General features: G+C 42.9%; 1 protein-coding gene across 5 annotated transcripts in view; it reads right to left on the reverse strand.

The window, feature by feature from the left end:
• The window catches only part of syne1b (spectrin repeat containing, nuclear envelope 1b), a gene marked incomplete at its 5' end in the record, with an annotated part of 74,041 nt that overhangs the window by 28,038 nt on the left and 18,463 nt on the right, over positions 1 to 27,540 (reverse strand). For all 5 annotated transcript variants that reach the window (XM_080042405.1, XM_080042404.1, XM_080042403.1 and 2 more), the window contains 58 exons: positions 5 to 145; positions 465 to 653; positions 956 to 1,099; positions 1,427 to 1,609; positions 1,747 to 1,869; positions 2,058 to 2,243; positions 2,521 to 2,658; positions 2,802 to 2,984; positions 3,070 to 3,222; positions 3,366 to 3,521; positions 3,638 to 3,803; positions 3,961 to 4,229; positions 4,324 to 4,542; positions 4,635 to 4,779; positions 4,889 to 5,226; positions 5,329 to 7,489; positions 7,878 to 8,143; positions 8,327 to 8,499; positions 8,636 to 8,765; positions 8,854 to 9,000; positions 9,125 to 9,301; positions 9,451 to 9,618; positions 9,720 to 9,872; positions 9,980 to 10,306; positions 10,501 to 10,671; positions 11,932 to 12,087; positions 12,266 to 12,583; positions 12,751 to 12,915; positions 13,283 to 13,426; positions 13,646 to 13,799; positions 13,920 to 14,092; positions 14,181 to 14,345; positions 14,952 to 15,107; positions 15,615 to 15,758; positions 16,043 to 16,225; positions 16,556 to 16,733; positions 16,865 to 17,001; positions 17,151 to 17,507; positions 17,669 to 17,833; positions 18,235 to 18,544; positions 18,677 to 18,849; positions 18,953 to 19,244; positions 19,412 to 19,561; positions 19,645 to 19,850; positions 20,014 to 20,126; positions 22,259 to 22,466; positions 22,564 to 22,764; positions 22,899 to 23,000; positions 23,220 to 23,402; positions 23,616 to 23,774; positions 23,936 to 24,086; positions 24,493 to 24,672; positions 24,812 to 25,437; positions 25,578 to 25,731; positions 26,377 to 26,543; positions 26,707 to 26,830; positions 27,074 to 27,261; positions 27,373 to 27,471. In XM_080042405.1, the coding sequence (XP_079898531.1) occupies positions 5 to 145; positions 465 to 653; positions 956 to 1,099; positions 1,427 to 1,609; positions 1,747 to 1,869; positions 2,058 to 2,243; positions 2,521 to 2,658; positions 2,802 to 2,984; positions 3,070 to 3,222; positions 3,366 to 3,521; positions 3,638 to 3,803; positions 3,961 to 4,229; positions 4,324 to 4,542; positions 4,635 to 4,779; positions 4,889 to 5,226; positions 5,329 to 7,489; positions 7,878 to 8,143; positions 8,327 to 8,499; positions 8,636 to 8,765; positions 8,854 to 9,000; positions 9,125 to 9,301; positions 9,451 to 9,618; positions 9,720 to 9,872; positions 9,980 to 10,306; positions 10,501 to 10,671; positions 11,932 to 12,087; positions 12,266 to 12,583; positions 12,751 to 12,915; positions 13,283 to 13,426; positions 13,646 to 13,799; positions 13,920 to 14,092; positions 14,181 to 14,345; positions 14,952 to 15,107; positions 15,615 to 15,758; positions 16,043 to 16,225; positions 16,556 to 16,733; positions 16,865 to 17,001; positions 17,151 to 17,507; positions 17,669 to 17,833; positions 18,235 to 18,544; positions 18,677 to 18,849; positions 18,953 to 19,244; positions 19,412 to 19,561; positions 19,645 to 19,850; positions 20,014 to 20,126; positions 22,259 to 22,466; positions 22,564 to 22,764; positions 22,899 to 23,000; positions 23,220 to 23,402; positions 23,616 to 23,774; positions 23,936 to 24,086; positions 24,493 to 24,672; positions 24,812 to 25,437; positions 25,578 to 25,731; positions 26,377 to 26,543; positions 26,707 to 26,830; positions 27,074 to 27,261; positions 27,373 to 27,471 (12,987 nt within the window). The remainder of the gene's footprint in view (positions 1 to 4; positions 146 to 464; positions 654 to 955; positions 1,100 to 1,426; positions 1,610 to 1,746; positions 1,870 to 2,057; positions 2,244 to 2,520; positions 2,659 to 2,801; positions 2,985 to 3,069; positions 3,223 to 3,365; positions 3,522 to 3,637; positions 3,804 to 3,960; positions 4,230 to 4,323; positions 4,543 to 4,634; positions 4,780 to 4,888; positions 5,227 to 5,328; positions 7,490 to 7,877; positions 8,144 to 8,326; positions 8,500 to 8,635; positions 8,766 to 8,853; positions 9,001 to 9,124; positions 9,302 to 9,450; positions 9,619 to 9,719; positions 9,873 to 9,979; positions 10,307 to 10,500; positions 10,672 to 11,931; positions 12,088 to 12,265; positions 12,584 to 12,750; positions 12,916 to 13,282; positions 13,427 to 13,645; positions 13,800 to 13,919; positions 14,093 to 14,180; positions 14,346 to 14,951; positions 15,108 to 15,614; positions 15,759 to 16,042; positions 16,226 to 16,555; positions 16,734 to 16,864; positions 17,002 to 17,150; positions 17,508 to 17,668; positions 17,834 to 18,234; positions 18,545 to 18,676; positions 18,850 to 18,952; positions 19,245 to 19,411; positions 19,562 to 19,644; positions 19,851 to 20,013; positions 20,127 to 22,258; positions 22,467 to 22,563; positions 22,765 to 22,898; positions 23,001 to 23,219; positions 23,403 to 23,615; positions 23,775 to 23,935; positions 24,087 to 24,492; positions 24,673 to 24,811; positions 25,438 to 25,577; positions 25,732 to 26,376; positions 26,544 to 26,706; positions 26,831 to 27,073; positions 27,262 to 27,372; positions 27,472 to 27,540) is intronic.

Below are 27,540 nucleotides of genomic sequence, written 5' to 3' on the forward strand. Positions count from 1 at the left end.
ATACCTTGGTTACAGTGGCTTCAGTGTGAGAGATTGGAGAAGGAGAGCGACAGACAGGAGGAGAATAGACCTCACTGTTAGTGCCCTCCTCCCCAGACTCCTCAGTTACAGGAGACAGGAGGGTGTGACAGCGACCAGCCATCATCTGACACGCCATGCAAAAAACATTAAAAGAAGAGCAGTCATGCGAGATGGATTGGGAAATATTAATTATGGGCGATGTGTTTTATTTAATTTTTCTAGATTAAAGGGTCACAATGCACGTTAAAATTTGTTTTTAATAAATGCAGGCAAAAAGGTTTCATTAGTGAAATTAAAGAGATAAAAAAAATGTAAAGACCTTTTTTAGCTAAAGCCAGAAATTGTAAAAATGAGTCAAGAGGTTTATTAATCACGCACACCATCCCCAACAAACACAGCTTTGTCAGCAAAAGTATATTACGTGTAATGTAATGTTCTTTTACCATGACGGCTTGTGCTGAAGATTTCCTGGATTTCTCTTCATCAGTCTCCTGCAGCCCAGCAGGCAGTCCCTCCACATCACTCACTGTCAGCAGCATGGTGGCATGCTTGGCCTTCACTGCCAACATCTTGCATTTTGAGTTTAGTGAGGCGATCTGCTCTTGGTAGCCTTTGATCTTCTGGGCCAGTTCCTATTCAAAAATACAGAATTTGCAACTTATTATGCAGTTATGAGAACATTTTAACCATGACACTACAATACAGAGAATGTCAAGAGTAGAAATAAGAAACACAATAAATCAGTTGAATAAATGCAGATGTTGCAGTGGATCTGATGCCTCAATTTGTGTTCAATACACATGTTAAGTTCTTGTTTGTGTGTGTTTGTACATTTTGAAATACATACAAGCTTGCAACATTTTGAAACTGTTCATTGTCCCTTCCTTCAATGTACAGGAAAGGAGGGTTAAGATAATTAATGAATATACTGTACTTCATGGTGGAGGATCTGGGCCTGCAGCTCCTGGATGTTGCTTGTGGGGATCGGTCGGTCTTGAATGACACGATGTGCTTCCTCTATCAGCCCCTGGAGGTCTCTCACTTCCTGTTCATATTGCTCATACTGCACCACTGCCTCCTAGATAAAAAAAAAATACATAGAAGAAATTGCTTTGTCACTGTTTATTGCTGGAAATTTGAAAAGAGAACACTTTTCAAAATGATGTAGAGGATAATAAATGTGAATTATTTCGTTCAGGTATCACCTGAAATATTTTGTGTATTGATTTTCTTTGCTGCTGGCCTTAAAACACAACTTAAAAGCTTGTTAACTGAGCAGCCTTTTGGCTCAAGCAGCAAGCTGTGCCTTTCTACACACAACCTGCACAGGGTATTTTGACAGTATGCACAACAACAACAACAATATGACATTAGCACTCTGCACCAATAGTGCCCCCTACTATACCTGTAGGATGTTGCATTGCTGAATGGCCACGTGCTGTAACTGACTGGCCTCTTGCTGCAGACGCAGCGCTGTGCGACAGATGGCGAGGTTAGGCATCACCTCCTCAGGGACCCGCAGAGCACTCTGACACAGCTGCACTGCCTGCACCTGCTGCTTGAAGCTCTCCATATCTGCCAAAAGACGCTGCAAAAACAGGGAGAGTTTACATTGTGTGAAATTGTTAACAAGATACAGCTTGCAAAGTAAGCAGCCAGGGTTCTTTATGACAAATTATGGGCCATATCATTGTATCATTGATTATATTGATTAAGTGTGGTTACCTGTCTGTGAGCCAGCTGTTCTTTGAGGCTCTGGCGAGCCAACTCTGGTGAGGTCAATGTGGCTTGGACTTGCTCCAGAGCAACGTGTAGGGCCTTAACTTCATATTCCAGAGCTTCCATACTCTGAGCAAATATCATACAAGGGTCAATGGTACAGTATAAACTGTATATCACAAGGTATGAGCTTTAAGTACTTATATTCCTCTAGGGAAATCTTATTATTGTATTCAAATAAACACAGGAAAGAAAGAACATTTTTAATGTTACAAACAAGTCAAGAAGAGAATAATAAATATATTTTTTCTCTGTACCTTATTTGCATCCTCCAAGCTCTGCAGCCGCGTCTTCATTATTTGCTGAAGCTCCTCAGTGTGTCGACTAAGTTCACAGACCTGCTGGCTTATAGACTCGACCTGCAGCACCTCAGACAGAAGCTCCACCTTCTCTGCCATTGATTCCAGGTCTCCATGGAGCTCCCGAGACTCACGAAGGACAGCCTAAGCACAAGGAAACAGGGCGGTGAATGAAAGACATTTGTGGTTAAGTGTCCTGGTGAGAAGAGATGGTCAATTCCCCAAAACGTGTGCCTTTCATTTAATGTCTCTGTTGGTAAAAATTCTGACATGTCTGTGAACTGCGCATGAATAAAAATTACCCCACCAAGACCAGGTCCATCCATTTATACCTTTCTGTCTAAATATAATATGGATGAATTATTTCATGTCCAAAAATGCCAAAATGTCTGTAGTTGCCTGTTTGAACCCCCCATCTCACCTGGTACATTCGTATCTGCTCCTGCAGATGGACAGACGAGTTCCAAATGATGTTTGCCCTCACCAGACTCTTTGCTTTCTCCGACCACCTCACAATGAAGTCCAGCATCTCATTGTACTCATCTAAATAGCAGACCGCCTGGGGAGCCAAGATAAAGAAAGAAATAAGCTATATGGTTAAAGCACAAAACAAATTAATAAATTATGCTTAACGACATAACTGTGTTGAAATATATGAATGTAGCATAAAATAACATATGCATGAATACAACAGCTGCAAACCTTTTTGAGCCAGTTGTTCCGACAGTCTGCTAGCCTTGTTGTTTGGTGATGCATCTCTGACAGTTTGCTAATGGAATCCCCAAGTTGTTTGGCCAGCAGAGGATTTCTTCGGCCAAAGTCTTGCACAGCAGCGTCCAGTTCTGAGAGGATACGGCCACAACCTTCCAAGTCCTCAGCCAAGGTCTGAGAAAATAAATCAAAACATGCATTTCTATACCAATTGTATCCACAAAACATTGATAGTAAGCAAAAATGGTAATGAACCCACCTTGACCTCCTCTTTGGCATGATCAACATCAGGAGATTTTTCCTTGAATTTAGCAGAGATTGCTTTGAGTTTCTCAGAAATGCCATGGATCCTAGAGCTGAAGTCCTCTTTTATTTCTCTGGTTTTCTGAATTTCTCTCTCTTTGGAAAGAACCTAGAACACATTAAGAAATGTCAACAAATGCCACACAATTTATACAAATGATACAACATATGATAACATTTTTGATGATACCAAACTTAAAGAGGCTAATTAAGTTTTTATTTACACTGAAATATTTATAAATGATACAGTACCTGATCCTCAATGGCACCTAAAGCAAGTGAGACCTCAGCCAGCTGCATGGAGATTTCAGAGGGCAGTATAGTGTAGAGATCCAAGTACTTGCTCTGTTGCTGCTCTGCTAATTTTTCAACATTCTGACGATAATTGACCACTTCTCCGTGTACAACCTGTAAGTGACAAATGGAGGACCCATGTGAACTTTTTCAGAAATATGAGTTTTATGTTTCGTGGATGAGTGGAATATCACAAAGAGGATATTTCTTTGTTTAAATGTGAGATAAACCTCAAGCTCCTGCAGCAGAGAATCAATGTCCGGTGTAGGATTGAGAAGAAGCTCCCTGGTCTCCTGAATCCAGGCTTTCACAACGCTAAGTTCTTTCTCCACTTCCTCTCTGTCCCTCAGTTCCTGAGCTGCTTGAGCTCGCTTGGTCTTGGATCGTGTCAGGAGGCTGGAGGCAGAGAGATTTAAAAATAATAATAATATCAGTATTTACTTTTAATTGGAATCAAACTATTTATTTAAAAAACATCTCCATTAAAGTACGTTATTTTCTGTATATGCTCTTGTTAAATGCAACGGTCACTGTAGGTTTGTCTTCTCAATACCTTTCCATTTGGTCCTGTGCAGCCCTGATCTCCTTCAGGCTGGGCAGCTCTTCCTGCTCATTTGTTGGTGAAGGCACCTCCACATCGTGCAGCAGGCTGAGAGCATACTGACGCAGCAGTGTGAGGGAGGACAGCTCTCTCTCTAAGTCCTGACTCAGCACGTCATGCTGGTCCAACAGAGACTGCAGGGTGGCTTTGGAAGCTTTCTCCACGGCGCTGTCAGGAAAACGACTTTGGAGCTCTTCACATACTGCTCTCACCTTCACCATCTGTACAAGATGTTTATTAAAGTTCAGTTGCTAGTAAAAATTTTATTTTAATTTAATTACGAAATACAGATTTCCCAGTTGTATGTGTGTGTACCTTCTCCCTAAAGGTCCTCCATTCCTGCGCTGTGTCTTCCAGTACTCTCTCCTGTCCCCGTGCTACACTGCGTAGTCGTGTCCAGCGCTGCCACACAGTTGTCATGGAGCGACTGATGGTGGCCTTGCTGGCGTCACTCCCCACAAGCTCCAACTGGGCAGCTTGCTCCTCTAACCCACTCAGCTTCTCTTGGAAGCCAGTTACCAGTGACACAAGGGACTGAAAAATAAAGAGACCTTTAATAAACAAATCAAGTGCACAGCATTAGAGGCCTCTTTTATGTGCAAAAACTTTGTTTTGGCCTCTCATACCCGATGACTGCATAGCTTATCCTCAGCCTCTTGGCTTGTGCCTGCCTTTGCAGTGGAAAATTCTGTCAGTTTCTTTTCAGCTTCATTCATGAGCTCAATGACAGTCTGCCTGGCCTCCTGGTATGCATTCCATTGAGCAACACAGCTAAGAAAACAAAATATACACGTAAGCGGTTAAAATGCTTATTTAAAAAACATTTCTGTATCGCCCCTGTATATTACATGAGCATCATCATGTTTTAGTTTTTCTCTACCTGTGAAGGACATCCTGGTGACATTGGAGTTGATCTCGGACCTCCATGCCTCTCTGCTTCGCTGACTCAACGCTCAGACGGAGCTGTTCTCTTGCTGTGGGGTTGACCAGGTTCTCCAGCGGAGGCAGCAGCGCCTGCAGCTCCTCCAGGTGGGTGAGGAACTCCTGCTCAGTGGCCATGATGTCGCCCTGCTGCCGGAGACACTCCTCATAGTTCTCCACGTCCACACCGAGGCTAGCTTCCTGCAGGAAGGACACGGCGTCCTCCAGCCATTCACAGGCCGACTGCATTCTGAAGTGGTACTTCTGGCATAACACCAGGGCGTCCTCCAGAGTAATCTTTACACAAAAGCAATGAAGATAAAAGGATATTTTTAATATTTATGTATATTAATTCAGATGCTCCCATGAATTTGAGTATTGAATATAATATTGTCCCACCTGTTTGGAGCTCAGTGCTTTCTGAACATCTGCCTGCAGCTTTGCCATCTCTTCCAGGCTCGTATCTACGTGGGCAGGGACAAGCTCATTCGCACTGATATACTTCTGTTTCTCCCTGCTACTAAGAGCGGCCACTATTCTCAGTCTGGACTGCACTTCCTCCTGCATGATTTGCTGCTTTCTGATCTCCTCCTGGACCTTCTCCACCCTCACATCAACGATCACAGCACAGCCCAGTTCATCGCTGACCTGCTGTAGCCAGTCCAACGTCCGCTTCATCTCCGTCTCAAAGTCTTTGCTCTGGACAAACCTGTTCTCACACTCCACAATCAGCTCTCCTACTGCAGACTGCAAACAGCGCAGCTCATCTTGCCACAGCACCACCTGTTCCTTGGAGGCATCGTGGGCTGCTTGATCCACACGGGGCGCGAGAGTGTCCATCTGCTCCATGAGCCTTGATAAGTGAGAGTTGGCACTCTGGAGACTCCCCGCCAAAGCGTGGTAGTTCTTCAGCCTCTCCTCAGCTGACTGTGTCTCTGTGTTGACTTTTACCAGCTGCTCTTTTGTGGCCTTTAATTCAGAGTCAACCTGCATAGCCATTGCCTTGTGGTCTTCAAATGACTCCAAGGTTTCTTCCAGATGCTCTACTTTCTGTTCAACCAACCTCTTTAGGCCGTTGTATAGGCTCACAAGCTGAGTCATTTCCTCTGGGCGCCATGGTTGACCAGTGCTTCGAAATCCCTCTTTCTTCTGGTTCAGTTCACTCACAGCCAGGCCCAAGTTACTCAAGTCTGCCTGGATCGTTTTGTAATCTCCTTGCAAAATGACAACCTCCTCTGTTTGTAGCCCTACAGGCTGCGTGCCCAGATTATTGAACTGTTCCTCAAGCTCTTTCAGTGCTTTATGAGTGACATCTATAAAAGATGTGTACTCATTCCTTGTGAGAATAGCCTGTTGAATTTTCTCCTGTTTTTCTTTGGCTAGTGCTAATATGCTATCATATTGCTGTGGGAGGTTGTTGAGCTTTTCATCCAAAAAGCAGTGGTCTACTTCATTCAGACTGGGCAAAATTTCCTGGCCAGCTCTTTCTACAATTAGGAGAAGATTCTCATATTCAATTGCCTTCTCGACTATGTGCTGATACTTTAGTAGCTGCGCTTCCAATTCAGCATCTCCAACCATTAGATTGATCTCAGGGAAGGTGACTATGTCGGCTTGTTTTATCCACAGACATATCTTCTCTAAATCCGTCTTGAAATACTTTCTGGAAACAAGTACTTTTTCAAGCTCCTGAAGTTTCTGGCCACATCTATGTAATGTTCTGTCAAAGAGGTTTTGTAACACCTGCAACTTTGTGAGAATCTCATTCCTTTCTTCCTCACTGGCATCCCTCATTAGGTCCCTCCCCTGAGACCACAGGGAGGTCAGCTCACTCTGATAGGCTTTCAGACTGCTTTGGATGTTCCTACATGTTCTGACCTGCTTGGCTAGATCATCGGGCAACAAAGCAATGTACTCCTCTGACTGGGCCTTCTTCTCATTCTGTTGGACCCAGGAAATGGACTGATTTACAGCCATTAAGAACTGTGTTCTCTCCGTAAAAGCCTTGCTGAGGTGTTTTCTGCGCTGCACCACCTTCACACTCAGAGATTCCACTTCAGATTGAGAATCGGCAATAAGTCGTTGCAGACGTTGCCGTTCACTTAGGCCCAGCCGGGCCAGCACCCTGTCAGCATCGACCATGGCCTGTGCAAGCAAGAGCTGTTTGGCTTCCAACTCACTGCAGATGCTCAAGTGGTCGAACAGAAAGCTCTGAGCAAGTTCCGGAGGGGGACTCATTTTCATGGCCTCAGACAAGGCCGGCTGCTGCTCCTCTGCCCAGTCCCGAGCCTCTTTCAGACGGGCCTCCACTTGTCCCATATCCTCCAGGGTCACCACTGAGTCCTGGATTTTCTTCTCAATTAGGTTTTGCATCTGAGTCCATCGATGTTCAAAGTGGCTGATCTGCTCTTTTACCAGCTCCTTGTCATCCAAGTTCAAATGGTGGATGACTTTGTGTTTCTGTTCCTTAAGGTCTTCAAGAATGCCTTTTTGTTCTTCCAGAGTTACTGCAAGTTTCCGTAATGCCTCCAAATGCTGAGATGAACTTTCAGCGTCCGTTCTGACAGGCACAAAAAATTACTGTTACTGGAATTTATGTGAACTGTTTGTGTAAGATATGACATTGTACAGATTATTAGATTTTTTTTTGATTAAGAGAAATTAATTTAACAAAAATATATATTTAAAATTAGTTCCCAAGGTGATTGAAACAATGGCCTTGAGCTTAGTATAATGAAATGACAAAGAAGATTGACCACAGCGGTATTCTGTTCTTTATCCTTTACATTTGTAGAAAGAAAGCCATTTACAATAGACAGTATAACTGTCACTCTTTGGCAGCATCAAACAAAGCTGTATTGGCTTCGGTCCTGTCAGGAGATTATTAGAATCACAGCACAGCAATATGCAATGATTAATTTTAATGTATACTTAATGCACAAACACACCTGGCCAGATTGTCCCAGTCTTTGGACACCTGTTCAAACAGCGCCTCCACTGCAGTGATACAGTCATGGTATTCTATAGACCTCTGGAGGTCCTCCTCTCTCTGGCTCTGAAGCTTGTTGGCCTGGTGACAGAGCTCGAGCCAGGAGTGGCTCAGACGGTCGAGCTCTGCATGTTCTGGAGAGTCCTGGCCACCAGTCAATCGGCTCACAGTCTCTGTCATCTTGGTAAGGATACTCTGTTTAGACTGCAGTTGCTGGCTGCATTCCTGTGTGAAAAGGAATATACTTTATAGTTACCCTAAATACATCCAAACAGTAAGCAGATCTCTCTTTTTTCTCTACACAACTCCAGCCAAAATGTTGTCACAATAAAACGATTAACAACAGATCATATTAAGACTCAAAGTAAAGTATAGCTGAGGTAGAAGCCCATGTAGACATTGGCTTACCTTGGCTTGTGACAGCATGTTTTGAGCTATCTTGGTCTCCAGCTCTGCAGGCCTTCTGGAGAAGCTGAGGAGCTGCTGCTCCATGTCCTGGAACAGGCTGGTCAGGTCTTGCTTCTGTTCTTTGATCTCCCTCCAGCCCTCCGAAAGCTCCTGTGCACTGGACATCTTTTCCTCTATCTGCAAAAAAACATTTACATTACATTGGTAAATATCTACAGTGATTGTATATATCACTGACATGAACCAATTATCATCCTAGATTCATAAAATTAATTTATGTGAGACAATGGACAAGGAGGTAACGATTACTGACCGTGAGTTTTAGCTGCTGAACCTCAGCAGCTGCCACTCTCACAGCCTCATCAGACAGGTCACACACAGAACACACCAGGTCCAAATAAGTGCTGGCTTGCTCCTGAAGGGCCCTGTAATGCTTTACCTGAGTGTACAAAGGTATTTAAACAAATACATAAACGTATCGCCATTGCATCATCCAAGAACAGGCTAAGTAGCACTCTGTCCGTTACCTGCTTCAGTGCTTCCTGCAGACCAGACGGCCCCTGATCGTTGAGCTGAATCTCCTCTTGCACTGTGGTGAGCCAGGCTTGGCACTGCTGGAGGGTGTCCTGATGGTTAACGTGCTTCTGCAGCTCCCGGTCCAGACTCTGGTACACCTATTGGACAAAGTAAAGCAATACTTTAACTAACTTTATATCATGAAATACAATGAGTTTTTCAGGTAATAATAATTTCCTAGATATTGGTGGCCACTAGTGTTCGTAGTCTTATATTACTTACACGTTGTGCTGTGCTGCAAATGGCAGAGTAGCTATCTCTGGTTCCCTGTTCGTGAGACTGGACTTGATGGCTGATCTTAGCTTGAACTTGGTCTGTGCAGCTGGCTACGAGATTTTCTCCTTTCTGGTTCAAGCTGGTAAGACGTTCCTCAAAACTGGCTATCTCCTCCATTATTGCCTGAAGAAGTAAAGTCAGGTGTTTCAAAATAAAAAAAATTGAAAAGTTATCCATGTTATTGTAAAACTATTATTTTGAAGTAGGCTAAATCATAACTGCATTGCGGTACAAATTGTAATTTTTTTTTGCAAGACAGTAGTCATGGTCACCTTGTGTCGGGCAAGTTGCTGAGTCGCCATCTCCATACCGCTGGTCTGCATGGAGTCTGAGGTAACCAGTCTACTGGACATCTGTAAGAGCCACTTCTCAACTTCCTGCAATTCACTGTTGTAAACCTCGTGCTCCTTCACCCACTCCACAAGGTTCTGGACTTGGGTCTGAAACACAACCCACAACCATTCTCAAAAAGCAACACTTTATGGGCATTTTTTTTATTCAGATTCCTCATGTCAACAGCATAGTACTGTAGTGTACATACCTTAGCTGCTAAGCAGATTTCTTGGTAGTCAGCCTGCAGCTTTTTCATGTTGTCACTTATAGTGGCATCATGGACTGTGTCAAGCAGGGCCTCTCCTTTCTCAAAGACAGATTTCACCGCTGATTCGTGAGACTGCACTGTCTGTTGGATTGTCTGCATAAATGAAAAGTTGGCAAAATATTTCAAATATAATCGAGTTTTCATGCTCTATTTTTACTGTGTTTCCAAGAGTAAAAACAGATTAATGTGTGTTAAGTTACCTTGTACTTTGCTAACTGAGCTTTCTTCTGGTAGAGTTCAGCTTTGGGCTCTACACTTGAAGCTAAAAGGTTCTTGGTCTCCATCACCCACTGGGCCTGGCCCTTGTATTTTTCCATAAAGTCTTTAGACAAAGAGATACATTTCTCGAGGGAGCTATGCTCTGAGCGCAGAGCTTCCATTAATTCCTTTAGTTGGAAGAGACGTGTGTCCACCTCCTCCTTCAGCTGCTCTGCCTCACGCTCCTCCAAGAACGCCATGGCTCGCTCCGTCTTCTCTCTCATTGTCCTCAGGTAAATGTGACCCTGATCCATTTCTGCCTGAAGAGCCTGAAAGATATATGTGAGGATGTATAAGATGTTTGAGTCTTATAGTGAAATTGCAATTGCTGGTATTTACACTGATAACATATCATGAAAGCCAAATTTGACTAGGTTAAATATGTAAAAATGTATTGTAGGTCTGATGCTACAAATGTTCTTTACAGAGCAGAGAGGCATTTGCTCTATGTTAAAGGCTGTACCTCTATCTTTTTCATCTTTCTCTCCATTGCAAAGCGGTCCACTGCATCAACACTGATAGCCACAGTGCTGAAGTTATTCTGAGCTGTGCTGAGCCAGTCTGAGAAGGTGCTGAAGACACACTGGGCCTCTTCAATACAAGACACCTCCTCCTGGAGCTGTTTGATCGTCTCCTGCGTTATGAAGGAAAAGGAATAAACAAAGTTATGGGAGAAGAATGCTTACGCGCCCCACACACATCCTGCGTCTACCTCTGGAGCGCGTCGCCTTACCTTACTGCTGCCTCTCTCGGACTTTTCTCGGACACACATGCAACGTCTCAGCAGCTGCTGCTGCAGCGCTGCTTCTAAAAGCCCTATCTTTCTACATAGAGTTTTCATAGATAATTCCCATTAAAAATGAAGTTCTTTCATGTCATCTATGATGCATATGATTTATATTGAGTCTGGACACTAATCCGTGCGCCCCATTGCCATTTTTTTTCTTTTTTTTTGCCATATTTTCGCTTGTTGGTTTATAAGTTTTATTTTGAAGGGGACACACCAGGAAATGGTGAAACTACAGCGAAAGCTGCCAGTATGAAGTCAATATGACTCTCAGCTGAGTATTTCAAAAATCACTTTACTGATTTATACGGGAGAGAGAGAGGGGGGTGTGGTCGGGGAAGAAGAAGGCCGTAGACACAGATAGAGCAACGGAAAACTGTTGCGCTCATCATGATCTTTTTTATTTCTTCACAATATTGGATCTCTATATGTGTCATTTATCCAAAAATGAAATGCCAGAACTAATTGAAAATTAGGTTTTGAATCCCTCGGATTTTGATTGCACAATTACATCGTGAAATAAAGGGATTATTTGCGTATACGACTGAGGGATGTTTTATTTTGAAATAAACACACCGGGTAAACGTGTAACTAGAGTGAATGCTGCTGGTATGACTGTCAGCAGGGTATTTCTCTATCAGTTAAAGCACAGAGACGCGAGAGAGACGCGCTGCTCTCAGAAAAAAATAGGCGAGCCTCCTGAGGTGAAGGGGAGCGGCGCTGCAGACGTGCCTCCGACGCGCCTCAGCAGTGCGTCTGAGGTTGGATGTGTGCTCGCTCTACGTTGATTTCACAGTCTGTGACCAAAAGTCAGACGCAGACGCGAGGTAGACGCGCAGTAGAGGTAGGATGTGTGTGGGGCGCGTTAGGGTAGCTAAACCAATACATCTTTCCATTCCCGGTGAAAACAGATTAACAACAATGATTTTAAACAGGAATACTTGGTTATATATTGGTTAAAGAGACAATTTTCAAAGTATCAAGCAACCAAAGCATATATTTTAACAAGCATGTATGTATGTTAGTTCTTCTATAAGATGATATAACAGACACAATTATGTGTAACTGTAATATTGTGTGGCTGTGCTGTGTTCAAAACGATCTTACCATTAAATGCAGAAGCAGGACATGGTAGCGGGCTGTAATCTTGGTGGCTCTGCTACAGATCCGGCTGCTTATATGGGTCTCATCCAGAACTTGCTGGGCCAAGACACTGAGGCCTTCCATCTCCTCTTGGTAAACCAGCACTTCCTCCTGCCAGCTCTGATCATATAAGGACCATTAGAGATATCTGAACTATACTGAATAATATTTCTATTTTTTAATTAGACTGAAAATGTTTGACCTATTGTATTGTAACAGCATTGACAACATTCATGCAGATTTGTGCAGCTGGGCAAAATATTTCCATATGCATAGCATCCGTGCTTGTAACACTAACCTTAATTAGCTGTAGTTGAGCATCTTTGGTGGTGCGGTCAGACCGCCGGTTGCTACGCAGTTGTGCTTTGGTCTCCATGCCCTTTAGCCAGCTGTCAAGACGCTGAAACTTCTGCTCCATCTGCCGGAGTTTGGCCAGAGCGCTGTTAAGCTGAGCCCGGGTGTCTGCCAGCCGGGCCTGGTACATCCTCCACTCCTGCTGCAGGGTCTCCAGTCCTCTGTCTTCAATCTGAGGCGGCCCCCAGGGAATGACCAGCTCTCGACTGAGCAGCAGGGTGTTAAGCAAAGCCTGGCCCTCTGTGCAGTGCAGCTGCAGCTCCTGTAGTTACATAGATGTGGTTGAGCACTTCCAGCTTTAAAAACTCTTAGATAATACCTGAATCAAACCTCTGGCTATGTACAGTAGCAGCAGAGGTTTACTAGCGGTTATAGTAATGGCTTTTCATGTTCTGTTTATTCCCATTTCCCCAATGATAGTTTACAGACCTGAAGTTTTTGCAGAGTCTCCTCCAGCATATCAACGTCCCCCTCCAGTTGGGTGTAGCAGCCAAGCTTCTCTTGTTCTTGTTCCAGCCAGTCCTCAAATGCATGGAGGCCCCGCTGATACTCCTGGTGGGCTTTCACCAGCTCCTCTGCTTTGCCTACTGCCCTCTGAGGACATAAAGGAGATAAGGAGTCATAATGAGTGAGCTATTTTATTCCAAATTTTCCTCAGATCTTCTCTGCTTTAAAATTTGTATACAGCACACTCAAACTATATTTTCAGTAAAGTAATGCCGGGAATCTCCCTTGTCTTTTCTCAAATGGTGTTTAATATAACTGGAAAACGTAGTGAAATGACAACGGATCATTATCATGACAAGAAATTAAATAGCTTTTGGGACGATATTTTTTTATTTGTGTTGTTTTTGTTTTTGTTGGTCAACTCTTTGAAAACAACTAGAAAAAAACAACTATCTAATGCCAAAGCTGAAACTAAAAAATATTTCGTATAAGATTTTTTTAGCACTGTTATTACCATGGCATTGTCTTTGATATTATTATATCGCTCTTGCAGATCTTGGAGCTCCAACTGAGTGACAAAGTTCTCAGCGATACTGGCACTCTTTGCACTGATGGTGTCCAGCAGGGTGTTGTGGCTGAGAACTTCCTCATACAGCAGCTGCAAAAACAGGAAGGGGAGTTACACTATCAATCAACTGTTCATTTAGTTTTTATCTGTTGTACTTAAATAGCTAGAGTATACTGCTCACATTCACAACTTGTTAAATGTCTAAGGCTCTGTAGTGTTCTGTATATGTTATGTGTTGATATGGACTTACTTAACTAAATAATCTATACACCTTATTGGAATACAATATGAGTGACAATACTGCAATACCTTGATTCTGCTAAGATTAGCAGTTTTGTCTCTCATCTCTGGGAAATGTTTATCAGTAGGGTCAAGACTGTCCTCCACACGGTCCATCCAGGCCACAAACTGGCGTACGTCCTCCTGGTAGCTGGTCCATTGAGACAGGGAGCCCTCCAGCTGACTGTGGATTTTAAAGAGTAAAACAAAGCAAATGGTTGCAGTAGAATACTTCCACTTCTTTCTACCAAAAGATTGTTTAAAATACATTCTTAGTTGTTGTTACTTGTGGTAAATAACTAACCTTTTGCATTGGATTGAGGCAGAGAGCAAAGCATCCCAGGAATCTTTTAGGTCCTGTATTTGTTTTTGGACTGCAGGCACTCCCTCAGCAGAGGTGTTTCTCTGAACCGACTCTCCTCTTGTGATCAACATCTTCAGTTGGATCTCTTTCTCCTGACGAGCAGTCAGCAAGGCCTGGAGCAACAACCATACATTACACTCCTACAGTATATAGGTCATTCCAACTCCATAGATTCTGAAAACTACCAGTGACTTTTTGTACCTCTAGCTTGATCATCCGGCTGTCAAGAACATTTTTGTCTGCAGTGGGGGCACAGTAAGTCTGCAGCATGTGGCTGGTGTCAGCCACCCAGTTCTGCAGCTCAGCAAGCCCTTGGGAGAAATGCTGGTGCTCAGCGACTATTCGGTCAATCCGTGATGCTTTTTCCTGCAGAACCAACATACTTGTTTATTATTTATTCTATCTTTTTTGAAATATACTGATACTAACATATATCAATAATAAGTTTATATTTTTTAGTAAAGTTAATAAATATGCAATAAATGATACTACACATTTGATAGTAACCTATGAGTAATACGTTGTATTTTTTAAGATACTTATTAAGTAAAATTGTATATTTGGATACATTTCAAAAATAAACAACCGAGGAAACAATGATTTACAGAGAAGGAGTGGGATTAAATACCGTAAGTGTGTACTTCTTCCCACTCCTTTTTGGACACGTAACTCAAATCAAGTATTGAATAAATTCACAGTAAACTGAACTGTTAATTGCATGTTCAGATTCTCTGACGACTAATAATGATTTAGTACAAAAGAAAATCATGGAACTTCACCTGTATAGTAGATTTACAGTAACAAAAAATAGACATTAATGTTTAATCTTGGTGAGTTAGTACCTTCACTGTTTATCATCTGTAAAATAATGTTAAGTCAGAGCTCAATCCAGTCTAGTGCCATTTGTCTCCTCTCCAGCTCTACCCCCAGAAAAGCCCCAGAGCACAGGCGGATTGGTAGGCATTACTGTACCTTGGTCAGGTTGGTTAAAGCTAGGTACTGAGCAGAGAGCTGCGAGACACGGTGCACAAAACCCTTGCCGGCCGCATGTTCGTCCCACAGCAGTTGGGCCTTCTCTTTTAGCCTGTTCAGCTGAATCTCGTGAGAAGCTAACTCCTCAAGCACAGACTGAAAGAGCACAAGCAGGTTATAAAAGAGGCATGCAAGCTGACACACAGATATAAGACAAGTGACATTCACACACACACTGAGGGGTTAGAGATGGCAACATGGCAAAAGAAGAGAAAATTAGATATTTGGCCAATGTTACTGTTGGTAAAGCTATTGGTGCTCATGACGTGCAATCAAGGCCACTGAAAATAGCTTGTAGACTGATTTAGAAACGGCATAGATTCTTTAAGCAATTATTTATAAATGAGGCAAGTATTAATATGTCTACTAGACACTGTTAAAAAAGCATGTGAGTAGCAAGAAGGAGCAGAACATGGCAGTTAGGATAAGCTGTTGGAAGTGCATCCTAAAATAATTGACCAATGTTAAAACTTAAAATTAATGGAATGAAGGGTTTTTGCAGATGACAGGAATCGTCAGGTGCTCAAGCACTGAGAGGTTGATTCACTGGAACATGAATGGTCCTGAAATGAGGGTTGTTCCAAGCTCAGTGGACATAAATACCTGTAACTTGTGAAGTTCCAGCTTTTTGGCTGTGAGGTCATGAAGTCTTGTGCTGCTCCCATGTACAGACAGCTCTGTGGCATTCAGGCACTCCTGGAGAGGCTCAGCACTTGCCTCAAAATCTTTCATCTGAGACAAAAGGTTCTAAAACACACAAGACATTGTAATTGTTAGATTTTGTTTGATGTAGACATCACAATTACATTGGACAAACCAGATGCATTGTTAAGTGTTCTAGCATACATAGTAATTATCAACACTTGTGCATAGGAAGCTTATTAAAGAAAATAATGAATGATAATGACAGAAATAATATAAAGTGTAATACGGTATAAAGAGACTGTTCAGATATTTCCTTGACTCCAAATTGTATTAAGACACTTTTTATAATGGCAGTGATTGGTGAAATGAGACGTTTAAGTGCTTACTTGTAGACTTGTCTCTCTGCTGTGCAGGTTGGTCATCATATTTTTCCAGTCCTCTCTGGCCGTGTTCATTTTAGCCCAAACTGCATCAACTTTTTCTTTAGCTGCGACACTAGAGACGAGTTCACCGTTCACAACCACGGCGTTCAGCTTTGACTGACCTAGCTCTCTGTCATTTAGGAACTCCTGAGAGAAGAAGAGATGAGACGATTACTCAAGCATGTAGTGAAAATCTTAATCTTACAGTTCAGACGGGATACACATAATGTTTTAGGGAATTTATAGCAATAATATGCATTTAAGTTTGGCTGTGTGCCACTGCTCATCTGATTCTGAATGTTGCAATTGAAGCAGTTCAGAATATTTGATGAAGTTGATTTAGAGGTGGCATAGTCATCCTGTATATGACTGGAGGGTGTATGGACCACATGAAATTAAACTGTCTTGGTACCATCAGTGTTATTAAACCTGTCATTCTGGCAGCATAAGTACCTGAATGTACCATTAGTGCTGTACCTGAATCTTCTGCAAGCTAGATGAGGCTTCATTGATATTTTGAGGTGCGTCAAAGCACTTGGCCGTGTTGATCTTGGCATTGACCAGCCATTGCTGGAACTCTCTGAAGGCTGAGCGGAAACCTTGTTCCAGAAGCTTTTCTTTGCTCAGGCAATCTCTGGACGCTTGGAGATTCAGACTAGAAACAAGTCAAGAAGAAAAAACAGAGCTATTTTTCTACATATGTCAAGTATTATTGTTAATATATTAAGAAATCCATCCTTGTTGGTTTTCAGACATTATTGTTCATCATATTTTCACTGTTCTCACCTGTTGTATTCCTTAATGAGAGCAGACACTTTCTCAGATTGTTTGCCCATGTCGCGAGAGAATCGGCACAGATCATTGAGTTGAGTCTTCAGACTATCAGACATGGTCTCAGCTTTGACAAGTTCCTCCAAAGTGTCCTGTATCGAAAACAAATAACCAACCACTGATAAAAACCCACAAAAACATTAACAAGAGCATTCCATATGCATTAGTCATCTACTGTTATCACTGCTTGTTTCCAATTAATGGTGGCTTAATATTGGAATTGAACTAAGCCAAGACCTACCTTTGCTATCTGCCAGCCTTTTACAGCCTCCTGTCCATCATTTTTTCCCTCTGCTTGAGACAAACGCAGACGCCAGCCGTGTAGCTGACGGCTGAAGTCATGCAGGTCCTGCTCCAGCTGAGCTGACCGGCTGGTGAGTTCCTGTTCAGAGCTGGTCATCTGGGAGAGGGAAGTCTCCAGACTGGCCCGTGTCTGCAGCGCTCCACGTTCCCACTGTTCCCATGATGACAAGAGGGCTGCTTCCTCTCGCTCCATAGTCTCATAGCCTCCTGAGCCGGTGTGGTCTCTTGCCATTGCCCCACATCTTTGGACCCGGTTCAGCCTTTCTCTGCCTCGCTGCTTAGAGTCAAGCAACTCCTGGAAAGGACATAAGGAATCACAATTGTCACCTCCGTCAAAAAAAAAATAAAATACTAGTTATAAGTTAAGTAAATCCTAAGTAGGGATTCATAATAAATACATAATGGCGATGAGCCCTTGACTGTGACCAAAATAATATGACAGTTTTAGTTCCTCACCTGAACCTTGGAAAGCTTTCGCCTAATGGAGACTGAGTCTCCTGAGAGGTCTGACCAGCGCTGCAGTTCCTCCTTTGCTGAAATCAGCCAGTCATTGAAGTCCCTCAGAGCATCGACATACTGCTCGTGTTCAGACACAATGTTTTGCATGGACTGCACTTTACCCTTTGTGGAAGAAATACACAATGTAAACACCAACTACACCAACATACTGTATGAATGAGGCATATGAAAATATAAAACAAGAAAAAATAGTCGGATGGAAGGTTGCAACCTGAGTTTGCATGTTCAGTCACATTTAAAATGAATTGAATATACTAACATTCTGTATCAACTCATTTAATGTAACCAAGTCTCAATTTTAGCAATATTATTGTAACTTAACACACCCTTACAACAGAAGGCTCCCATTACAATGTGTCTGCCAGGTGGGAGTGTTCTTGGTTCCCTTCCAGATGGAGCTTTTTTTACTTTTTTTTTTGCTGGCCCCTATTTTCTGAATTCATCATCTATGATTCAGCATATATCCAAAAGTACTATTTAACCTATGTCTATTTTTATATCACCTTGACAACAGCTGAGATATCTGCAAAGTGTGCATTGAGCTCCCCCCTGGATTCTGGTCCAAATGTCTGGTCGCCAGTTTTTTCGTGCATCTCCACTGCTTTGTCTGTTAGGCGTGACAGTGCTGTTGCGTGAGCGTCCACGTCAGCCTGGATGGCCCTGAGGCGCTCCAGCAAAGCGGATTTCTCTTTGAGGCCTGGCTGCTGAGGCAGAGTCATGCCAAGCTCCTGCTCCACTGACTCCATCCACTGCTGTAGTTGGCTTTTACTCTCCTGATAGCTGGTCCACTGGGCCACTGTCCACTCCAGACGACTACAGAAAATAAAAATATATGATAAGAAAGGAACAAGTGCATTGACCAATGATTATGAAAATCGTATCAGTATGAATTATCAGCCCTCTCGCTGACTGCTCTGCTGCTGCAGAGGATGATATGTTTCCTACCTGTGGCAGCTCATGGAAGTCATCAACATATTGGCCCAGGCATCCTTCAGGCTCTGAAGCTGTGAACAAATGGATTCCTGCCCCTCCATGCTGTTGTGCTTCAGGACCTGTTCTCCTTTTCCTACAGTCATGTTGAGCTTCACCTCACCTTCACCTTTCATCAGCAGGATATCCTGCATTTATGAAACACAACAAGACAGTTGTTTTTAAATATGTTTACAGATACATTGTAATTCAAAGAACACGATTTGCTTTATCATGACATTATTCACTGACCTGTACAAGACCTAATCTTTTCTCCAGAGTCTCTTTGTTGCTAACTGTGCTGTTGAGTGATGCCAGGCGCTCCTGGACTCCTGTTAGCCAGATCCAGGTAGTCTGCAGTGTCTCTTCAAAGGCCTGTTGCTCCTGTAAAGTGAGCTGGCAGCTGCGCAGCCTCTCTCTGACACGCCTCAGTAAGGCCTGGTGCTGTGACTGCAGCTGAGCTGACACTCTTGTCTCACTCCCATCGCCTCGTCCTCCTTCATTCAGTGCCTGGCCCTCCTGACCTAAGCGCTCAAATGAATCCCTGCATTGAATAAAGACAATGTTTTAAATAAGCTACAAGAAGTACTTTGATGTTTAATTGGGGAAAATTATTAGGGCTCCTTTGGGGGACATTCAGAAACAATGAAAAAACATTAGATGTCTGTTTCTTTTCATAGTAAATCCACAGACTAGAAGCCTATTCAGCACCTTTCTTTGAGCACTTCCTGCTGGTATTCCTCCACTTGCTCGAGCGCAGCCTTTTCAGGACCACGCTGGTTGGCTTCAAGCAGATCTGTGGTCATCCTTTTTTCCATGTGTTCCAACCACCACCTGAGCTTCTTAAGACGACCCTCAAACCTACAAGGAATTCATAATTCAATGTCAAATGTTGTTGGCTAACAAAGTGCTTTATAGAACTGGTTTGTGTGTGAGTCTCTTACCCCTTCATGAGAGATGCACTGTCCTCCAGAATCTGTTGGTTCTGTCTGCACTGCTCCACAAAGCTGTCCCAGTCCTGCTGGATGGAGGATAGGTGCTGCTGGACTTGCCCTGCGCTGGCTTTGGGAAGATGGAGAAGGAGCTTCTCTCCTTCCTCACAGACCTGAGTGAGACGCACCTCACCCTCCTCCACACGATCCATGGCACCCTGACAGATAACACACATCACTTTAAGCTTTGTATTGGTAACATACAATGTTCTTGAATCAGAAATTTCAGTTATTCTTTGATGTGATAAGGGCACAGTCTAAATTCTACTCTCATCCCCATTAAAGGTTGCTACAGTTTGAGTATTCAGCAGTTAGTTTTACCTTTAGTTTCTGTAGTTTGCGTTCCACAATTGTGGTGTCTCCAGATCGATCAGAGCACTCTTTCACTATCTCCCTCTGTTCTGAAAGCCAATGATGGAACTCCTGAACCAGATCTGAAGGGGCAGGGCAAAAGGAAGTTAGTATATACCAGGCATGCAAACTCATAAGCCATGAAAAAGGTGAGAAGTCCGAAAACAAACACCGGTAGGGGGGTCTGGATGTTAATCTGCAGTGACAATCCGCCAACCGCGGCCGTTAACCAGCATGCGCATAAATCAATGCAAATGGCTGTAAAACAACGGTTGGCAAACTCTGTGAATTTATTTAAAAAGTGATTCACATAAACCGAGTAGGCACTAGGGTTGCCACCTTGGATTTAAGAAAAAAAGGGACACTTGATGTTTGGGGCGGAGGGATCGGCCATTATTAGGCTACCAGTTCAGACTGACCAGTCTAATGACCTATAATAACCATAAACACCTACAGTGCTTTTTACAGTAGGATATATAAGGAGACTGAGGTGGGAACCCTGTACCTTGTAGGGGGGTCCGGGGGAATGCTCCCCCGGAAGAAAAAAATGCAACCTTTTAAAGTAAAATTCATCAATCTGGTGCACTTTGAGAAGAAAATTGCATGCAACCAGGCCCAAGGGCTCAGGGGGGCCCTAAGCCAGAAATACTGATAGTAACTTTACATGTCGCATTGTCAAAGAGCTCAGTCACTCATGTCAATAACAGGGTCCAAAAAGGAATCACCTAAAATAAGGAAATAAATCATCATGGGCCCCTCAACTAGTAGGTGAATAATAAAAAAGCAAGTGCAAAACTAAAGCATTATTAGCTCTGTCTTAGGGGCTTCATGAGGGGCCTTGAAGGCCCCCTCACACATACAGTAATAAGCTTTCTATGTGTAAATATACTGTTCATAAAAAGTAGCTATCCATCTGTTGAATAGGGATAGGGAGGAGTGGGGCAGGGGGAGGGGGGGGGGGGGCATTCTGGGCCCATTATCTCATAATCCGTATATGAACCAAATGGTTTCCACAATCTTTTTTTCTATTTTCGCGGGGAGCATGCACAAGCATTATTTATTAAAAAAAAAAAAAAAAGTGGGGGCCCCACACTGGGTCTTGAAACGGGCCCCGAGATCGTTGAGACCGCCCCTTGCCCGCTGCGCTTTCTCTCTGCCCAGCCCCGCTCGCCTCTCCATTGAGAATGCATTAGTTGGCGCAACATTTTTGAATTATTTTCTGCCTCCTTATGGTATAAAAATCAGCTGTTCGGTTTCTTTGCCTTGGTATTGTTGGAACTGTCTGTCACTGACTGAATGTCTGGCTAATTATCTATAGACTACATGTAGGCCTACTAACGTTAACAGAATGTAACTTTTTTTTTTCCTCTAATTTGTACTCTTACTTCAGTCATGTATTTTTTGGGCTTTCCAGTCGACTCCGTCGGGACTTCTTTCGGCTATATCAATACAATGTATCAACACAACTGGCGAAAAATTCTCGTCTCTGGGCTCGCGCTCGGCCGTTTCAGATGGTAGGCGACTTTCCGCTCGCGCTGTCAGCTGGCCGCGCAGCTTCGCGTTGGGCTCCCCGTGTGAAGTGACGGGCGGAGGATCCCACGAGCGCGCGCATGCGTTTGACGAGCAGCACGGAAGCGAAAGTTCAAAGGGAGTGCGCCCGCTTGTTGTGCCGCCTGACAGAACGCTGCACCTTCTCTCTGCCCGCTCGCTTCTCCATCTCTCTCCCCGCTCGCCTCTCCATTGAATGTATAAGCAGCCGCGACAAGGACTCCCGTGTGCAACGGCCATGGCCGGCCATCGGACCCACCCCACCCCCAAAAAATATTTTCTCAACGGATCTCCACGAATCACACAAGTGGCCAATTTTGTTTTCAAAAAGGTGAATTTCACCGAAAGGTGACGAGTTTGCATGCCTGATATACTGTAGAGTAAAAACCAATCAAGTGTTATATAATCTAGCTATTTTTGTTAAAGCAGCTAGAATTGTACATTCGTATGGTGAACAATGTAGTGGTCACCATGAGTCATCGCTTCTCATTAAATAGTAATAAATTAATAAAAAACTACAGAATAATTTTGGTCACAGAAACAGGAGATGCAATAGATTTTATAATTTTCAACACATTAGAACCTTAGTATTACAACAGTGCTTTATTAAGATACCGTATCAAGTGACCACTGAGTAAAACAACATATTTCATTCAGTTTCTCTCACCATTAAATTGCTGCTGAAGACAGTTCTGCAGTGACGCCAGCGTCCGGGCAGAAAGCTGGTTCACAGACTCGTAAGTCTTGATGAGGTCAGTGAGAGCTGAACCCAAACCTGCCAGCTCCTCAGATGGATATTTTCTACACAGGGTGTTGAGGCTCTCCCTGGTGGAGTCAATACTCCCCTGCTGATTTTGCAGCTCTTTCTGAAGGTCCTTCAAAACATGTTCACCAACATAGTTGAGGTTATTAGCTTCATTGCATTCTCACTGATATCTGTGTTGTATTAAGTAATTGTTATTAAGGCTGCACCTTCACTCTGCAGATGTCCTCGGGATCTGACGTTGGAGAAGAAACAAGGGAATCCTCCATACTTTTTAGCCACGCAGACATCTGTGAGATGTATTCCTCCAGCTGTTTCCTCTGGGAAGTGAAGTCTGTTAGGTTTCCCCTGGCCTGCTCATGTAGCTTCTGAACAGTACTGATCTTTTTACGAAGGTCGTTCTCAAGAACCTGATGCAAAAAGAGTAACAGTTGTGTGTGAAAAACATGCATACATAGAGTTGAGGACATGCTCCTTCTGTAGGGTTGATTTCTGTTGGTCAATTTAGAAAAAAAACAAATAAGATTCAAATCATCTTGAGTACCTGTAATTTAGCAGGGGTTTCTTGATTTTGAGTGCACTTCTTCAGCTCTGATACTTTGCTCTGCAGGGTCTCAAGTTTTTGTTCCTTCTCGCCCATCTCCACCTGTAGATGTATAACGAGAAAAGCATGGATTACACACCATTCCGAGGAGTTTAGTTGTGTTTGGTAATATTTGAGATACTACTTCAATGCAGGTGTGGATGCAGAGTTAGGGATTTTTGTCAGGCAGTTAGATTGCACCAGCTGCGTCTTTGATTTCTCTGACCAAACAGGGTCATGTAACTTATACCTACGATGATAAAAAGTATCAATCAATCTTACCTGTAACATGGAGAGCCTTGCGAACACCTTCTGACTGTCATTGAGGTTGTTCACGCTCTCGTTTAGTTCAATCACACAGCTGCTTGTCCAGCTCTCGATATCCTCGCTGATTTTACGCACTTCTTCCCACAGTGCCAAACTCTGGTTCAGGCGATCAATGTTATCATCTATCTTCTCAGACACCTGAGGAGTGAAGATTCATTTACTCACAAATGTTTCCTTTCTGTAGAGTGTCTGGAAAGGAGCTATAATGTTTAATATTAGGTTGCACTTCAAATGCCAGACTACAAAGCTCTACATTGCAATTATGTTATGCCTATATTGTTTCAAGCTATTCATTTGACTGTTATGATTTTGACACGTCATGATTGTAGCAACTCCTGAAGTTAAACTTACATCCAGCCACTGATCAACAAGCGTCTCCATATCCTTTTTCATAATTTGAGAGTCACACTCTGGGATCTTCTTCAGTTCAATCACCAGTTGTTTTCCTTTACTGGAAAACTGGTCAATTTCATGTTGCTTGCTAGCCATCTGTATCTTCACTGCCTCATGCTAAAAAATGGAGTAAAGAAAGCATACCTTTTAACATGCTGATCACCAATCATTAAGGCAAGACCCGGAACTAAGATAGTTTTTTCTGAAGTTTTGTAATGAATAGTGTAATTGTAAAAAAAGTGAGATGCGGCACATCCCACTAAATAATGTGACCTTACCTTTGTTAGGGACCTCCTGCTTTCCTCATGGTCCTTCATAACAGAGGTAATCTCAACCAGAGGCTCTGTGCTCTCAATAATGCTGCCGATAGAGGTTTTCAGGAGTTGGTATTCTCTCATCAGCTCTACAAGGATATTGCATTGCTCCTGTCTGTCAGAGAAAGAGAGAGATGTATTACTCCCACAAGAATATATCTAAATGAACTGTAAACATAACACAGCAATAAATACACAATACGCTGCACGAGTGTAACAGAGGAAAAATAGTAAATATAAAACATGCTAACAAACTCTTGAAGTGTTAAGAACTTATGAAAAACAGGCAGATAAATCACTTTTTTCCCACCATTTAGTAGTTGAAGTTTTACATCCCAGTGATGTAATATTTCAGATTTCATTAAATCATGGGGTCATAAGTGAAACCAATGAAACCATCAACTAGTGTTTCATCTTATGATGTATAAGGGGCTATTGTTTTCAGTGTTGTCATATTGCATCTTTTGATAATACAATATTTCCTGACTCAGAATCATAAAGAAACCCTCCTGATTCAGTACCTCTCTGTGATGAGCCTCTTGGTGTCCTCCCATGTTGTCTCCAGCAGACTGATTTCCCTCAGAACCTCCCCGGCCAACTCTGCATCTCTCTGGGCCAGCTGGTTGCCCTTGTCCCTCAGCCACTGTTCCTCATGCTGGTGAGACTGCAGCTCATCCTCCATTTGATTAAAGAACCTTAATCTGACAAACACACGGATAATATGTTGATTCAACACACATTTTTCATATCCACCCATGATCCTGCAACCTAAATGTTAAACCTTACTTTTGAATTATAGTATTGATCTTAATATAAATATTGATCTGATTAATGTTTTACCTCTGTTGTAGTGCATGCTGGCTGGGCTCTTTGAAGCTCTGGTGGTCAGCTTTTTCTTCAATGTCCTCCACAGCTTTTAGCAGCTGTTCTTTCCGCTGTCTAAATGAAGTCCATAGAGAACCCAGGGCCTCTGCTTCACTCTGCTTAGTACCAAGTAAGTTCCTCACTGCATCCAGCTCAGCACTGAGTGAATCTGCCAGCATGCGGCATGACTTACGAGAACCCTCTTCAGCACCAATGTGGAGATGGCCCTTGCACATACTGCTGTCCAGATTGACAGCTAGAGTCTCAAGCTGGGTAATGTCTGGAACAATAGTGGCCAGCTCCTGCTGTAGCTCCTCTACTTTTCCACGGTCCCAGCTACCAGCACTTTCAACAGTCTGCTTAAGGCCCCTCAACACCCCTGCAGCAACACCGTGGGTCTGCAGAAAGGCCTCAAGCCTCTCAAGGCACTCTAACTGGAGCTCAGATAGGTGCTGGGCCTCCAGGTAAGGCTGCAGACAGCTGTCTGCCTTGCTGCGAAGAAGCTGTGCATCACCAGGCTCACAGAACTGACAGAGCTTCTCTGTCTGCTGTTCCAAGCTCTGTCTCACACTGGACTGCTTCTGTAAAGCTACCTGAGTCTCCTGTCAAAGGCAATTGATAAAGGATCAGTTGTCACCCTTCTGAAGCAAGATGCTATTTGTCTTTTAAATGACTTAGTGGCTCTGGAAGGATTAGCCTCCTGCATGCAAACAGTTAAACAATAATGATATGCTTTTTGTACCTTTACTTGTGTGGTGGCAGACGCCAGGTTGCCAATGTTGATTTGGGAAGCAGAGTGTAGATTTGAGAGCAAGGTTTCACTCCACTGTGAGAATTTAAGCATAGCCTGGTCAAACTGCTCCACCAGAGAGAGATGGTTCTGAAGCTCTTTGATTCTGGGGGGGGGGGGAATGGCACATAGATAGTAAATAATATGGATGTAGCATCCGGGCTGACCTCAGTTATTAACACGGCATCCAATAATCCTGGTTTGTGCACGTCGCCATTTTGTGAGGGGGAGGGAGATAGCTGACGTATACCTCCGAGGCAAAGTGAGGGACAACGGGCGGAGAGCTGTCACTCAAGAGATCGCGCCATTTTAACCTCCAAAAGAATAAGAACTAGCGTGGTCCAAAAAAATTCACCCCCCTCAGTGTTGTCATGGAGATATGACCTAAACATACAGACTAAAATGGTTTCGTGGCCCAGGCTGTAAATGGGTTTAATAAGACTTTGAAAACGGCTAACAAGTGAGTCAAAGAAAAACTGCTCGGTCTTGGCACCACCCCCCATTGGCACTTCCGGTTACTACAGTTGAGGTCACTTCCTTATTGGATGCTGGTAAAAATCGCTGAGGTTGGGGCTTGAAATGGCAGCAAACAAAGTGAGTCTAACTAAAGATACAACATTGACTAGCAGATAGACTGACTTCGCTGAACTTGCTATATCAGACAGGCCCCTGGAACATAATACAAGTATCTGTGAACTGTACAGAAAACGAGAATAAGGCATTATTAAGATGTTGTGGTCAGTTATCTTACCTTTGAGGAAGTACTTCATTTTGAACTTGCAGTCTCCTCTGTAGGGTGACCAACTCGTCTTTCAGCTGTGTCACTCTCTCTTCTGGTGCAGTCGCACACAGGGATGTCCCCAAAGAAAATAATTCAGCATGAGCAGGCTCAAGGGACTGGACCTCAGAGTGCATAGCCTGAAAGGAAAACTTACTTTTCGTAAAAAACTCCCAAACAAAATATGATCTCAATATCTGATCCTCACCAAGAAACATTTATTTACCTTTTTAATGTGTTAGCAAATTATTTATGGGTAAGTCTTTGTTTTATTTCCGTCAACAATGAAAGTATGTGTTGTACCTGCAAGTCTTGCTGCTCTGTGCAGAGCTTGGATTTATCAGGTGAAAGACACTGACTCTCTGGTTTGGAGGCAGATTCACTTCTTTCCAAGCATGAAACAAAGTTTGATCGCTGTTTCTCATACCTGAAACACATAAATAGAAACACGGGTATCTAAAAAATTCAAGAAAACTAAAAGTATAATTTTTTTTGTTCATGCTGTTTGATATACTTTACTGTGTAAAAACATCAAAACTACTTATTGTGTCTATCTTTTCAGGATAGGCCAGTGGTCCAATTTAAATAAAGACATTGCTATTACTCACATGCTTTTAATATAATGTTTACATGCATATGTTAAATTCACGTTCCGTAAAGCAGTTCTTACTTTTGCCAAAGAGAAAGCAGATTTTCCAACATGCTCTGTTTATCCTTTGCCTCCTGTATGTTTTGTTCATAGCTGGTGTTTAGCTCTGCCACTATCTTTTCTGCTTGCTCTTTGTCACTGAGCCTTCGGGCACTAGCGGATAAGGACATCAAGGTCCCCTTCAGCTTTTCCAGATGCTGACAAACATCCTGAAGAAAAAAACGCACAAGACAGTGACCCATGCAGCATTATACATCAGCTGGAGGACTGGAGCAAAACATTAACTGTAGTACAATATTGTATATATATAATATAGGCACCATGTGGGTTTGAAGAGCTTTGTAGGTCTCTGATGATGAAGTGCAGGACTTGATAGGATCATCCAGTTTTGTGTGAAGCTCATTGAGAGATGATTGCACCTTGAATGAAGATCAGAACTAACAAAGTGCTCTTCTGTATACTGTCAAGATATAAAAGTATTTAAAAAA

Source organism: Ammodytes marinus, assembly GCF_949987685.1.
Source record: "Ammodytes marinus genome assembly, chromosome: 15".
Lineage (NCBI taxonomy): Eukaryota > Metazoa > Chordata > Actinopteri > Uranoscopiformes > Ammodytidae > Ammodytes > Ammodytes marinus.